A 15,821-nucleotide genomic window follows, 5' to 3' on the forward strand; every position below is an offset into this window, starting at 1 on the left:
TTCTTTCATCGTTGTTCAATCTTTTATTTTTATGCAAACACCAGCGTGTTGTAGCAAAATAAAGTTCTTTTTTAAATGAAATTTTGATCTGGAACATGCATTGACCATCATAGGCTACAATATATTTTTGGTGAGAGCTCCATTTCCACAAAATGTGACTTAGGCTTAATCGCTCCATGTTATAGCAAAAGAGAAGAGGCGCAGTTTTGTCATGCGCTCTTCAGAGAGAGATCTTACCAAGGTGCTGCTTTCTCGAAAATACCAACCACAAACAACCAAAATTAGTGAAGGAAATAATGATGTAGCCTACTACTTCGCATGGTGCAACCACTGCAAATTGAAAGTCTGAATTAACAACAATGAGATTTAATAAAATAAACATGCAACTTGAAATAAAAAATCTTGACCCCAAGTAAAACAAAATATTATATCAAAGATTCAACAATTGTACGTTAATATTACATTTTGATTCATCAGAATATGGTATGCAATTGTTTGTATGATATGTTTGTATGCAAATTAGAAAAAAAAATCAATAGGCTACTATCCAAAGCAAGTTTTGTCACAACAAATCTAGTCAAATGGAAGACGTCTTTACCACTGAAACTACAAACTTTCTGAAATGAGTGCTTATTTGTCGAATATTTCATGCTTTGTATAAAAAATAAAATGATGGTAGCCTATACAATCGGAGTCGAATCGTTTCCAAATGTAGACTATTTCGCTTCGTTTAAACACAATGCATTGTCGTATGAGGTTAACTATGACCTTTCACCACTAACATTCAGGTTAAAACATTCGTTTGACGACCTTCTCTCTAAGTTGTTGTTTTTTCTGCTTTGTCCTTCCCTCGGGCGACAACAGCGTTTTAGAGAGGGTTGGCACCGCGAACGCCCGTGCAAGTCATCATTAAACATCAAACGTCACGTTTTCTTGCTTGTCTGCTGCAGAAGCAAATGGGTTACGTACGTCAAGTATAGCTGAAGCTTAAGGGCCGAATGTGCCTCATCTCGCCTTGTTCTATACACTAAATAGAAGTAAGCTGCAATTGTGTATGTGTTTATTGCAATTGTAAGTTTAGTTTATGCAAATATTTATTGTTTATGTGTGTACATTATATTTGTATATATGAAGATAGGCTATACACCAAACGTGACGATGAAATATAATAAGTGACAAAAGCATAAATTATTTTTCATCATTAACTTGTCGTTTCACCAGATCTTCTTCTGGGCAAATAAAAATCAACTTCACTAAGTTCGGAGCATGTGCGACCGTTTAGGTTTACCATCACGTTGAAAACTTGTTTCAATGAACGCATATGAACAAATGTTTTACGCACAAACGTTTAGGTTTACCATCACGTTGAAAACTTGTTTCAATGGACGCACATGAACAAATGTTTTACGCACAAACGTTTACACAGTTGTTAAGCCGCCAACTTCGTACACGAAGGAACTTCAAGATCAAGTGGTGCTGGTTCGGCCCTCGGAGTGTGTGCTTGGGTATTTGGTCACTTAAGGATTGTTTTCCATTCAGCGCCACCTTGTAATGGACTAATTCACAAACAACGCCAAGCGGAAACTTTACTCTGTCAATCTTGGTAACTGGCCCTGCGTTAACACTGCAATGACCGTAGCTAAAATGAAAGAGCTAAAATTGAACGTAGCTAAAATTTTAGAGAGGTAAAAGCAACTGTTGGGGGAAAACATCACTCAACATGAAATGCAATAGCATAAAACATTTTTGGGAAGAAGGAGGACAAGTTAAAATTTTGGAGGGACATTTGCCTCTTCAAAGCTCCCATGGCTGCGTGACCTGCGTCTCTGGTTAAAAACCTTTACTCGTATGCAAAACTGCTAGAATTAACTTCTCAGAGGCTTTGTCAGTCCTAGAATAAACATTGAAAACCAAACTAGTAAGCTTTGTAGCGCAGGCTTGAGAATGATGCTTGCCAAATGCCAAGCAGAGCATTGGAAGCTAATCTGTCTCCACCTCAGGATCGACATTATATCGATTAGAAGTGTGACTTCTGGACAAAGAAGGTCTCCTACCCTCGCTTAGGCGTGGACTGTTTTGGCCAACAATTGTGGCACAGTTATGGTTCCTTCTTAGTGGAACTATCTAGATTCTAGCCTAGGCTATATAGCTATAGCCCTATGTAAAAACAATGTCAAAAAAATAACTTCTTTGTGGAGAAAGTTAGGCTATGTTTGAATAGCCGAGTAGTGAGTACTGAGTAATAGGCAGTATGAAAATAATTGTGATAACTTATGTGTTGCAGTTCTCTCCAGAATATTCCCTGACTCAAGCCTTAAATGTTGTCAAGTATGAGGAGTGAGGACTCTTCTTTCAAAAAATGCTGGCTCACAATAATTAAAAAAAGCGAAGACATGCTTTTGATAATTTTTTATTGATTTTGCAAAGATGTGGCCCGACAACCTCAGGGGCTATGCGCATGACTTTTTGCACAAAGAAGCCAGAAGATCAAAAAGTGTATGTTCGGTTCTCGGGGTGCAAGGCATTTAAAAAATGGCTCTCTACTCAGCGACACCTAAAGGATGGAATAATTCACAGACAACAACACTTCAACAAGCGGAACCTATATTCTGCCAATGGTGACTCGGCTTGCGTTTGAGATTTAAAGCTCTCAAGGTGTAGGGACCCGTGATGAACATCCATTGTTCTCAACATTCTGAAAAATGTTTTTCTCCTATAATATTTGCGTTAAAGAACTCACGTGTTGGGAACAAAAATAATTGATAAATCGTTTTCCACCCAATATTAACCTACCGAACCGCAGTGATTCTGTTCAATAGCGATTGATGGCTTTCAATTTTCTCCCTTTTAGCAAAACGTTACATTATGACGTCAAATCGGTGATTTCATCAACAATAAGTTTTGAGAAATGGCGTCAGTTTCAAGTTGCTGTGAAGTAACAACTATTCAATATTTCCGCAATTCACCTCTGTGACGAAATCTTACCATGAGTTCACCCTTGTTGTTTTACAATCCTAAACATATTGCTAAAATTTGCCAATTTTAAATTACTTAATTACTTTCCTTTTTTTAATCTAAAAGTGCTTTATATACCTTCACACAAACAAGTTTTACACACATTATTTTATTTCCAAATTCAAAACCTATTTATTCTAAAAATAACGCCAATTCAAAAACTGGTGTTCTAAATTTTGCAATTCGTACTCACAAATAAATTCCTTGAGACTCCTTTCCTTAGTCGTTACCTTTGTGTCATCGGGGCGTAGTTACGCCAGCAGCAGTTCTGCTGTCATTACGGGATTATAAACATTCAATAAAAAACATAGAACCCCTGCAAATGCTAAAGAAATGTGTGTTGCTTGCCACTGGGCGCACTGCACTAGCAGTCTAGCACTAGGTTGAGCTAATGAGCAGAGCTTGAGCTGAACCTGAGCCTTAGTCAGCTGCAAGCTTGCCAGATTGGCCCTTTTGGGGCCAAATTTGTGAAAATTGGCCCTTTTTAAAGGTAGTTGGCCCCCAAAAAAATTGTTTGGCCCCTTGGTCCTTTGTTTGCAATATTTGGCTCTTTTTGGAAGCAGTTGGCACATGCTATCAAACCAGCTATTTAAATAAATGTCTTTCGGAAATTGAGACTGAAAAGTGTTATTACGATTTTTTAGACAGTGTTTAGCTAACAATGTTTATGCCAATGTCAAAGATTCGAGTGGAAACACTGAAAAACTTCTACCTTTTTCTTGACCTTTGCTATGTTGATGGGTATTGTGTTGATATGATGGTCAGAAATAAAAAAACAACTGAACTGAACTGAACTGAACTGAACTGTAAAAGATGAAGATTTGGAATTGTTCTTGTAGAACAGGGGTCGGCAACCTACGGCCCGCGGGCCAGGTCCGGCCCGCCAGGCGCTTCGTTCTGGCCCGCGAGCAGTTCCAAGCAAAAGCACGCAATTCGGCCGCGACGATAAATAAGTTGTTTTTCGCATGCTAAAATCATAGTGCAACAAAACCACGGATACTACCTCGTGCTACAAATTATATGCTTCATTGCACACGTTTCATTTTTGTGCAAAAGTTTAACTGCAAAGTGCAAAGGTTATTGTTGACATCAAACAGCAGTTTGCTTCCCGGTTCCAGGACATGCGAAGACACAAACACGAATTCGCGTTACTGGCAACACCTTTTGATGTGGATCCAGCCCATGCGGACAATAGCGTGCAGATGGAACTGATTGAACTTCAGAATAAAACAACGTTAAAGTCGAAGTTTCACGTTACTTCTCCGGAAGTGTTTTACAAAGAACATGTATCTGCAACCCTATTTCCGAAATTACGAGAGAATGCGAAAAAGATTGCATCCATGTTTGGGAACACTTATCTTTGTGAACAATTATTTTCCAAGATAAACTTCCCAAAAAATAAACTTCGATCACGTTTATCTGATGAACATGTTAATAATGTTTTACAAATTTCTTGTTCCAATATCAAAACTGACTTTGGCAATTTGGCAAAAAAATGCAAACAACATCAACATTCACATTAAATTGTTACACACATTTGTTCTTTTAAGAATCGGTTTCAAAGTAATAAATTCCTTTTATCATATCAATGAACATATCATATAAGCATGAATAGGAGTGTAAAACGCCGTGCAATTTAAGGGTAAGATATTCGCGTTTCAGAAAAGCTGTCCCGGCAGTTACGGCCCGCCAGTATATTTTATTTTATCAAATTGGCCCGCGGCTCAAAAAGGTTGCCGACCCCTGTTGTAGAATGTTGACTGTGTTGTTGTAACGTTCAGTTCAGTTCAGTTGTTTTTTTATTTCTGACCATCATATCAAAACAATACACGTCAACATAGCAAAGGTCGAGAAAAAGGTAGAAGCGACAAAACGCGAACGTTAAAACGTGCTTGTGACCGAAGTAAGTTATTGAGTTGAAAAAAATTTGGCACGGTCGCAACACCTTCAGAAAAATTTAAGATATAAATGGAAAAAAAAATAAAAAATGTAACAAAACATATAAACATATATAGGCTACAACTTTATTAGCCTACATAACTTTAGCTGATATATTGAAGATTTGTATGGACAGTTGCTATGAAGATCGGCCATGGTGCGTTATCAAGAGTGCTGATGGTCTTAAGGGGAACACGTCTTGATGCGTTTAGCTCATAGCAAGAAGAGCAAGGCAGGCAAAGAAAACCCCACAAAGAAATCCTACCACGGGCAAAGCCATTTCAAGCGCAACGCACCATAGGCCTTGCACGACTCACAAAATAGATAGGCTATAACTTGACGACACTGAAAACAATGACGAAAACAAATAAAACAAACTAGCGAAAACAACATCATCATCTTTCGGAAATTCAATTTTACCCAGGGAAAGTTATGTCTTGAAGATATCAAGCGTGCTTTGATAAAAGTTGCGTTGATAAAGCGATAATTTTAAACCCCAGTCAGCTAAACTCGTCACTTCCACACTGATCCAACGTTAGCAAACGTTGAATTAATGCAAGAACGACAGGCATCGCCAGCTGGGATGTAGTAGTGGCATGTCACAGTAATATGATAAATTTGGGTTACCGTGTATATGTTTTACACGTTAAACCATAACAAAAGTGATAAAGAAATCCAATTTGGCACGTTATTGACGTTGTTAACGTTATTATGTTTTATTAGCAACGTTATTAACATTATTGAGCAATTTGGCTCTTTTTTACCCAGTTTAGCCCTCTTTTCGACATTGTTTGGCTCTTTTTCTCAAAAGCTGTCTGACAACCCTGGTCAGCTGAGACTGAGTGGCATTCATTCATTCATAAGTAAACATTTGATGGTCCCTCAAGCTCAAGGCTGTCGAAGGGCATCTATGTGTTCAGAGAGCTTTTCTACTAAGCTTTCCTACCTCTTCTGACGAAACCAAAATATCACCATCATAAACTTTCATTTATTTGTCATTGAGGTCCACCAAACTGAGATTTGAAATTAAAGTTTTACGTTTTACATTACCGTACGTATCTTCCATATAACATCAAATAAGTAAATATAATGTTATCGCTGTCTGGATGGCAAATCATATGGATCTGAACTGACAAAACAAGAGGATGTTGTCTTTTTTTTTGAAAACAGTATTTCAATCAGGTAAAGGCGCTAACAAAAATATGCAGGGCGTGAACACAATCAGTTATGGTAGAGTTGCGTTGAGCTGACATGCAGTTCTGATCCTGCGCATAAAGCAAATGAGCCACCAGAACACATATTATATGTATATTGACCTATTTTGATACTTTTTATAAAGGTGCAGCATAAGGTGAGTTCAAAATTTTAAAGCATTGCCTTGAATATTAAGACAATTTGCTGTTTGATCAGATGATTATTGCTTTTGCACTGACTTATGTTATACTTATGGTTGATGGGGAATTGATGACAATCAACCCTAGGGAACAAAACTCGTTTGACTGTACTGCTTTTAATATAACCCCAAAAGAGGACTATTGCCTAATTCCAAAAGCAGAAGTTAGTTGTTACACCTCAAAAGCTATTGAGTTCAGAAAAAACTCAGGATCCATTTTTCCATTATGGGTACAAGCTTGCATGTTTGAAGTTCCTGCATTATTTTTTGATAATCGAAATGACTTTGACTGTAGCATTACAATTGATGGGACAGTATCTTGCTTTGTGAAAGAAAATTTGAGCAATACTGTTGGAGCAACGGATTTCAATAGAAATTGCAGATTTGGTCTTTTCTATTTAACTGAATTATCTTTTCCCAGAGGATACTACTCAAGCTTAATAAAAGGTGACCTAGTAACATCTTTTAAAATCCATAGTCTTAGATATGTTTTAATTACTGGTATAAATATATGTTTTTAATATTTTTTCTTTTCATCTGCATGGTGTGTGAGATAAAGCTATCCATTATCCAATGAAAAATGGTGATAATTATGATTAGGCCTAATGTTCTTTATTTTTCACTTCATGACATGTATTTCCTTTACTCTTTTTTGTTACGGTGTTATAAAGTTTTCTACTTCTTCATTCACGTTATTACTCAGAATTTTAGGCAATTAAATAAACCATTATTACGTGATGAATTTAGGACAGCAATGACTAATTTATTTAATGTCTTTACTTTGTGTAGAAATTTGGGTAATAATTTAACTGTTTTTATATGTTCTTTGCAGAAGGAGGGAAATGTGAGATGGCATATCTGAATGTTTGGTCTTACAAAGAAAGTATTCTCGTTGCTGAGCGATACCTTTCAGAGGAAACAATTTTGTTTTCAAAGAAGGGAGAATGGAAAGTGCTTTTCCAATATGTGTAAGCGCTATACTAATTTATTGTATTAGGATTCGTAACTGTTTTTTTGTCTACAATGAATGTTTATTATGAAATGAATGGATAATTATTATTCTTCATTTATGCCAAAAACGTTTACACAATAGTTGGATTTTTTTTAATTGATGACCTTCCGTTTACAAGTGTATTTTTTCCTTTTTGTTCAAAAACACTGGTCTGTGTTTTAGTCATCTGCGTTCAGCCAGAAATTAGCCATAACTACACACAACAACGGCACAGCATGATCATTTGAGTGTTCACTTTTTCAGCAAGCTTTATGCATCATGCAGTCTTTTTGTTTTTAAAAAAACAAACAAAAACAGTGCAAGTGACTTGGTTGAACCAGGGCTTTTCTAACTTCAAGTTTGCTGAAACAACTGGTCACGCTACGCCGCTGCCACACAATCATGGAATAGTTAGGTAAGTTTGAGTCGTTAGATAAGTATATATCCAGCTGTTATCAGTTCAAGTTGATCGATAGTGAGCATTACAAAGATAAGGTTTGCTACTATTTTTTGGCAAACAAATAGGTTTAAGTTAAGAAACAGTTCTTTGCAAATTTGCCAGGCAGTGAGTTGAGGGATGTTCATGTAGTTTTATTATAAAAAGAACTCAGGAACATTTATTACTTAAACATTTAGTACATTAGGTAGTAGGTACTTTACAAATATTAATGCAGTGAGAAAAAATTTCATACTGCAAAGTTATTTTAAGACTACCAGTACAGTATAGTTATGGTTAAGCATTGTATGGATAATTGTGTTTGTTGTAACGAATAGAATTAAGTAACAAAAGTAGATGACACCATTTAATGGCTTTAATAAACTAAATAGGCACTGCGTCTGAAAAACATAGCAGAACATAAATATACCTTCACGTAACAGCAACAGAAAACTATACTAGCACCACCCTACTTCAACCCAAGCAGCGTGTTAATGGTAACTCAACAAAGGTGTAAAGGAAGACATGTACCAGTTGAGTAGCTTATATTTTAGTTGTTTGGTTGTATTTAAGTGCACGGTTCCATCGGCAGTAACATGAAAGCAGTGGCGTACACAGGGTTCTCACAAGAGAGGAGTGCATTTGAATTTTTTTGAATTGACACTAAAACAAATTAAAAAACGCCCATTTGCTAATAATAACCAGTAAGTCATATTGTGTAAGATTAGCCTACCATACTGATACTGAGCTTGCATTGACATTAACTTTTATTTTTCAGAAACTAGTTTACTCATTTAAATAAATTTTGTTTTAAAAACAAACGAATGTGATATAACAAGAAAGAGTGCCTACCCTACAGGGCTGTGTGAGCACCCTCTGAAATTCACTAGTGGGTCTCTACTTTGTAGTAAAGGTGCCTAAAATGTTTTCCAAACCATAGGTTGTGGATTCGAATAAAAAGTATCAGACTGACTCCTCAACCTTTTGGGATTACCTAACAGTGCCAAGGGCTGTGAATTTCAACTAAAAGATTTTCATCATCATCATTTTTAGCCTGTGGTAGCCCACTGCTGAGCAAGGGACTAACCGTTTTCTTGCCAATTTAGTCGACTGTGTGTCTCTTTATACCAGTTTGTTGTTTCACATTTCACAAAAACTAACAACTACAGAAATGAATGATGCAGCATATTTGTCTTAAAAAAAAAAGACATTGGGTTGAATGCAAAACAGCCTACTTCAACAAGGTAGTTACAAAAAATTTGGCGACATGTAGTTTCGTTCCCTATGCAAGCTCTCTAAAAAGTTTTTGAAATAAAAATGCAAAGGTATAAACCAGATAATAATCCCTGTTTACGTTTCTGGATGCCATTATGGAACATCTTTGTGATGTCACGAGCATTTATTTTTGGACAGTTCTTATGCTATCAACTGTTGCAAGACAATTTTCAAATAAGCCAGAGCGTAGTATTATTTTTTCTGTAAACTCCAACAAAATAGCACAAATTTACTGGTTTTGCTTAACCCAGGTGGTTATAAGTGGTGGATAATACGGTCCTGCTATCCAATACCACTCTTGAACACTAACATGTGTATTGTGTAATGTGTATTGACTTGTGCATGGAAACCACAACTGCGTTGTAAAACACCAGTCTGGTAAAATCCTCACAGCTGACAAGATGTCTAATATGATAACAGTGCAGAAAATCAAGTGATCACTGCGACTGAAGTGAAAAAGTATTTGCAATCATTGCGCTAGCAAAGCCAGTCTTCTCAGGAATCTGTTTAGCACTGAGTTGTTTTACAGAGATAGTTGCAGGGTTTCAGGCTCATATACTTTCAAGCTAGATTTCATGGACATTTTAGTCAGCCAGAAAACGCAAATGGAATTTATTGCAAGTAATTGATTATGTTTTTTCTCATTGAATTTAAGGTTGGCATTATATTCTACTTCATAAGTATTTACATTTAGTATTGTATTTCATAATCATAAGCTTTATTTGCTGCATTGGCGTGTATTTAATGTAATTTAGTCACTGCATTGCATATACTCAGCAGTCAGCAGGTGTTTGGGATACTTTTATCATTTTGTGGAGACAATGCAAAGTGCCTTTCTAAGATTGCCTTGTGTATAAAGTTTAATGTATAATATAACATATAATTGTTTTTTTTTGCAGACCTGGCCCATGGACAACAACTAAAGTGGCTGTGCTAAGTTTGGGGCTTGTTATAATTTGTGTTGGAATAATAATTTTGCTTGTAGTAATACGACGGAAATGGAAGAAGTATATTGACAAAATACATTTGGAGAATCGCCAAGTTTTTGGGCAAATGGTACGTATGTCGCTGAAAAATTGATTCCTAAATTTTTTCTAAAGGTTATTTCTCTTTACAAACTTCACAAGGGTAATTAGTAAAGCATGAACCATGAAGTAAAACAGCAGTGTAAAAGTGAAAACCATTGAACTGCCCCAAGCCCAACAGAAACAAACATTAATTAGGCTTTAATAAACTTATAATTGACACATCCATAACACAGTTCTGAAAGTAAGGGAGGGATAATAATACAAAACTAATCTGACGGCCACACAAGAACTTACAAATACAAATAGAACGCTGGCGTTGTAGAACTCAGACAGGAAGGCAAAGAGCTGAAGGCACAAACGCGAAACAGTGATTGGATGTAAACCTACAAGCAGTGCGGTGCTCTATAGCACGAGTTAAATAAGTTAGTAATTTACCACAACCATTTTTTTTTGGGGGGGGGGGAATTAACTAGGCGTCTTAAACTAACAGTGTTGAATGTGGATGGTTAAAAACGAAATAACTCAATAAAAAAGTGGACTTTTTGTTATTTTTTACACTTTTGGCGTGGCTGCTAGGTTGTGACAAAGTGCTTAATGACCTATTTTCGCTGTTTCTATATTGTTTTTTCTGGTGATTGTAATGTAATAGCAGTAACACAATAAAATGATTTGAAGAATTACAATTTACGGAAATTGTATTTTTTAGAGCTCAGTTATGGAGAATAGTAAAGTGGTAATGAACGATGAGCAATGCGCATCAGAAGAAATCCCATGCCCGGTAAACCAGCAGAAAGACAAACAATAACTTGTTATTTATATTTCATTAGCTTCTATGCGCTGATAAATTATAGACACAAGTCACACAGTGCAAGTTTAGTTTCTTTGTTCAAGTAATTTACCTTTAAATTTATGTCACTTCAGTACTGTAACTTAAACATGCCGTACATCACCACTCATTGCCCGGACAGCGAATTAGTCGATTTTTACATTGATTCAATGTTTGCAGACGTTAAATTAATGTAAAAAAAAACTACTGATTTGCTGTGTGGATATGACTGTTCATTTTTATCGCTCGTTATCCACATTATCACTGCAAGAGATAATTCATACCCTGCAGTAGGTTCAGAACTACGATTGCATTAACTTCATAATACACAAACACATTTCCGGTACTAAAATTTGTTTGTGTTAATGCACGGCCTACTAGAACACGGCCAAATATGTTGCTATTTGAGGAAATTTCTAAGAGTCTGAATTGTTACAATTATAGCTATGACAAACCTGTGATCTTCCCATTTCCAGAAGTAAGTAAAATAAGCAATATTTGTACCTAGACATATGTTTGGCTTGTTTAACCGGAGATTAGGTATGTATGTTAAGCACAACTTATGCAATAACAATGCAAAATATGTAAGATTTTCCAACTGCAACCTGGAGGTAATATCGTTTGGTGTGTCGCTTTTGGTGAAATTGCATGTTCCATTCAAAATATGAAGGATTTTTTGTGAATTCTATGTTGTAAGCGGTTCATTTGATGTGTTAATTTAAATTTTAGTTCGTTTTGTTTTCCACCAAGTTTAATTTTGCAAGCAAAATGTGGCTATTGGCAAAAAATCCTGCTATACAAAAACCTAACGACTGTATGATGAGACTACCTCCAGGATGTAGTAGGAAATTTTTTACATATTTTACATTATTATTGCACAAGTTGTGCTTAACATACATATCTAATCTCTGGAAAAACAAGCCAAAAATATGTCTAGATGCAAATATTGCTCATTTTACTAACTTTTGGAAATGGGAAGATGATAGGTTTGTCATAGCTATGATTGTACCAATTCAGACTCTTAGAAATTTCCTCAAATAGCAACATATTTGGCCGTGTTCTAGTAGGCCGTGTGTTAATGTTTATACAACCAAAGCTATCTTGGCCATTGATGGATACTAGCTGCTCGTTTCGGTTATGATTGCCAAGTATGAACTATTGATTGTGTTCGTCAATTATTTTAATAACGTCATTGTTTAAGTTTTTATTTTTTACCTGATTGCTTTTACCTGATTCATTTTCATTGCAATAACATGATACTGTTGAAGTACCTACTGCCGTTTAAGTAATATACAACTTGTTGTTTTTCTTTTGTTAAATGCAGGCCAGGCTATCATAAACAGTGCCTTGGTCACGCGTGGGTCTGCTACTATTCGGTGAGTCCGATTCGATTAGTCCGATTCGGTGAGTTCCTAACCCCTAACCCTTAACCTTAACTCCTAACCCCTAACCCTAAAACGGCAATGATAATTAGGCTACGGTACCCGATAATTAAAAAAAAAATTCCAAAAATCAACGAATAGGGAATCGGACTCACCGAATTGGACTCACCGAATCGGACTCACCGAAACGGGCCATTCCGGTCACGCGTCCCCGCAAAAAAATTAAAAGTGCAATTTCTTTGAACAAACAAAATTGTTAGTATATTCTGAAATGCATTCCTTTTACTGTAAAGTTAAAGTTAAAATATTGATTTTCATTTTTACAAGAGGAACGACTTTTGTTACCTGTGAAGCTCAACTACTAGTTACGGTCAATTTTAATAGCTTGCGCACTTATTTTTTTACTTTGATTTCGTAATTCTGCTTTTCCTCTTCCATCGCTTTCATAGACCAAGTTTATTGCAGTGTTTAAAAATGTAAAAGTGCCAGTGTTTTTTTGAAATGTCGGTTTCAATAAACTTTTATCAAGTTATTTCCTGACTGTCTTAAAGTGCAGAGTCTAACAAAGATTTACTAATACGTAATTGTATTATACGAGTATAGTAAAAAAGCAAGCAAAAATGGTTTCTTATGCGTTTGCAGTAGCATCGCTTTGTACAGAAAGCTGCAGCTTTTCGCAACAACTATATGCTGATTGTGATTCATAAAGAACACGATTGCCTTCACTTGTTCTCAGCTCCACGGTCACTTTTTCTGTATCTTCTGCTCGAACGGGTGCGTCTCGATGATGTAAGTCGGTCGATTCTACGAAACATATTTTTTGTTTCATATAGGAGTCATTAATTGGTTGTGCATTTGGCTGGACTGGACGTGAAATGGTAAATCCAACACTAAAAATAAGCTCAAAAGCAGCATTTTTGAATGAATAAATTATTATCACCTCATGATTTTTTAAAGCGGATACAGTTAGAACCGTTGAGAGGATATTTTGGACTTTAATAAATACTAGGCCCAGGGCCGTTGAGAGGATATTTTGGGTCGACACCAATGAGATCCTCGGGCCCCAAATTAAAGACACTTTTAAGAAAAACGCGCTATATCTAAAGATAAAAATTGTAGATTTTTTTCAGTGATTTCTTCAAATTTCCAGGTCCAAACGTATCCCTTGTCCACACCTCAAAAGGATTAGAAAAAAATGACGAATTAGGCAAACTGGCAAATTATGCAAACAGGTTAAAACTATAACGGCTTCTGCCGGGACCGATAAAAATGTGACGATTATGGCGAACTGACAATTTTTACTGTATTGATATGGTGATGATTTTTTTTCTCTGCAGGATGTTTTTAGGACATGTCATAAGCTGAAAAACTCACACTGTCTTCTAATGCGTTGCTTACAAAATTCTATCTTACTTTTCATTCAAATCGTTGATGTGTTCCATCATCTGCACGAGCATGGACTGCATCTGTCGCTGAGATTTCAGATATGTTGAACACGAGCAGGCGGACAAGTCGAGGGTAGTCTCCTAAATAGATGAAAATGTTGTTGACACAGCCTGTACCTTATTGTCGACGATTTTTAGCACATGGTGTTGCATTTCAAGGATAGTTCTTCACTCATCAGTGACACTCGGTAGATGGAATAATTCAGTCAAAAACGCTTCAATAGCAAGCGGAAACTTGTTCTGCTATTGGGATAAGGAGAAGGTGATGTTGCATCGTAGGCTAAATGTGATACAAATTGAAAAACGTACATTGACTGAAAAATGTGATTTTTACTGCGCTTGCACTGATGTTAAAGCAATCAACGGTGGTCAGAATTAAAAGCAGCCTATAAGACAGTATTTTATGTTAGAAGGCTCACGCACAGTCCATCGTTCTTAGCCAATGTGCGCTTCCAACGATCAAAACAAGGGTCACTTTCAAGACAATATTTCGAAAGTAGCAAACCACTCTTCCGACGTTAAATTAGTGTAAGGAAGGACTGGTTTTATCGCTGGGTTATTTCCTCACCTGTCCTCGTATTGGGTGGCTAACCAAATCGTCGTCATAAGAAGCCGAAACTGTCACGTCATACAAGGTTTCAGGCGTCAACCCCTCGATTCTAGAATACATTGCATCGTGATTTATTAAGGTGTTAGCTATTTGTTACTAGGTTTAAGCAAGAATAGGTAAGCTGTATATGCAACAGTAGAATGTGCATAGAAAGAATCGATGCCCATAAAAAAAATGCGTTATCTAAGTCCCAATAAACCAAAACCGACTAAATTAGCATAGGTATTTCATATTTATCATATTTATTATTTTTGAAATAATTTCCGTTAATTGGTTCGCATTTCATCACTGATTTCAAGTCCATTCTGTTGGTTCCCAAGTCCAAATTCAGTTTTCTCTGTTTAATGGGGTTAGGCTACTCAGTTGTTGATCTGTGGTTTAACTCTATATTTCGATTTTTGAAGGAAATTGAATATATTTGTAATGCATGCTGTAATTTGCTTCTCTGTTATTTATGTAGAATTAAAACTTACAATAAAGAAGGGTTGGGGACGTTTTCAACTGTTATTGGATCGACTTCTTCAGTGAAATAAGTAACTGTGTAACTTTTCGGCTGTGGGGTGCCGTCTGGCGGAAGCCAGTGTGCTATGAAACTGGACTCGGTGACGTCACTAAAAGTCATTGGTCCAATCGGGGGAAGGGCAAGAGTGGTTGCAAATTTTTCCGTCTCTTCCGATTTGGTTTTTAGATATTTTGCTTTGATTGACAGTTCGTATTCTGTTGCTGTGCGCAAGTCGCTGCAAAATACCATACATTAGCTTATAAGTTAATGTAACCGAAAGAAACTGGCACGAACACTATGGAAACCATAGAATTTTAGTCTCCTGCGTGCGGGAATTTTACACATTAAAAGTAGTAAAAGAAGCAGACTGCATAGTCGAGTGGTGAGAGCCATTGACGTTCAAAAGGCCGCCGGTTTGACACCGCTCAAGAGCATGTGTCTTTGGCAAGACTCTTAAAGGCGTGTCGTTGATTGCGGAGTGGCGCCACTTTCGTTAATACTCCTTGAATTTTTTCTCATGATTATGAGTAACAGTAAGCTGCTCTAGAAAGAAATGCCTACGGCCCTTCTTGAGGCTATCGCCTGTTGAACATTTATATAGTAGCCTACACCATGTTTCTTCACACGTGATTAAGCTTCTTTTCTATGTTTGGAAAACCTAAAGTATCCTATAGGAATATTTACAGAGATTGTTTGGTAGCCTATCAATCTTTCAACGTGAAGTTTTTTTCACCAATAGCAGGAAACAATTTTGCTTAACCAGTTGATCAGTTTCCCTTCTTGCTATTACATGGGTTAATGGAAAAATGATTAAAATACAGGAAAAATACACATAACATGTGACTCAATTTGATACGCGTTTAATTTAGACAGCCCATTAAGTTTTCCTTACTTTATTATTTACATACTTTGTACAAATTTTAACATTTGCTTTAACATCGGCTACTTTTCTCCAAAAATTATAACTTACATTTTATCTA

At 36.4% G+C, this 15,821-nt stretch overlaps 2 protein-coding genes across 2 annotated transcripts in view; one reads left to right on the forward strand and one right to left on the reverse strand.

The window, feature by feature from the left end:
- The first annotated feature begins 6,175 nt into the window (after window positions 1-6,175).
- LOC145765254 (uncharacterized) lies at window positions 6,176-12,750 on the forward strand. Its single transcript, XM_082577046.1, has 4 exons — window positions 6,176-6,793; window positions 7,179-7,314; window positions 9,948-10,104; window positions 10,783-12,750. The coding sequence occupies exons 1-4, from the start codon at window positions 6,364-6,366 to the stop codon at window positions 10,879-10,881; spliced, it is 822 nt and encodes a 273-aa protein (XP_082433172.1). The 5' UTR covers window positions 6,176-6,363; the 3' UTR covers window positions 10,882-12,750.
- A 99-nt stretch (window positions 12,751-12,849) lies between these two features.
- Window positions 12,850-15,821, reverse strand: part of LOC145765253 (collagen alpha-1(XII) chain-like) — a 58,331-nt gene continuing 55,359 nt past the window's right edge. The window contains exons 38-41 of the mRNA XM_082577045.1: window positions 14,813-15,076; window positions 14,298-14,388; window positions 13,698-13,810; window positions 12,850-13,088 (exon numbers count right to left, since the gene is read on the reverse strand). Of these exons, the coding sequence (XP_082433171.1) occupies window positions 13,007-13,088; window positions 13,698-13,810; window positions 14,298-14,388; window positions 14,813-15,076 (550 nt within the window). The 3' untranslated portion in view covers window positions 12,850-13,006. The remainder of the gene's footprint in view (window positions 13,089-13,697; window positions 13,811-14,297; window positions 14,389-14,812; window positions 15,077-15,821) is intronic.

This window comes from Aplidium turbinatum, chromosome 2 (assembly GCF_918807975.1).
Source record: "Aplidium turbinatum chromosome 2, kaAplTurb1.1, whole genome shotgun sequence".
Lineage (NCBI taxonomy): Eukaryota > Metazoa > Chordata > Ascidiacea > Aplousobranchia > Polyclinidae > Aplidium > Aplidium turbinatum.

What these genes read in the sequence shown, in the direction of transcription:
- LOC145765254 (XM_082577046.1), top strand. Translation starts at nt 6,364, where the DNA reads ATGATTATTGCTTTTGCACTGACTTATGTTATACTTATGGTTGATGGG. An exon ending in CTACTCAAGCTTAATAAAAG is followed by an intron (nt 6,794 to 7,178) that starts GTGACCTAGTAA and finishes TGTTCTTTGCAG; the next exon opens with AAGGAGGGAAATGTGAGATG. An exon ending in GCCAAGTTTTTGGGCAAATG is followed by an intron (nt 10,105 to 10,782) that starts GTACGTATGTCG and finishes TGTATTTTTTAG; the next exon opens with AGCTCAGTTATGGAGAATAG.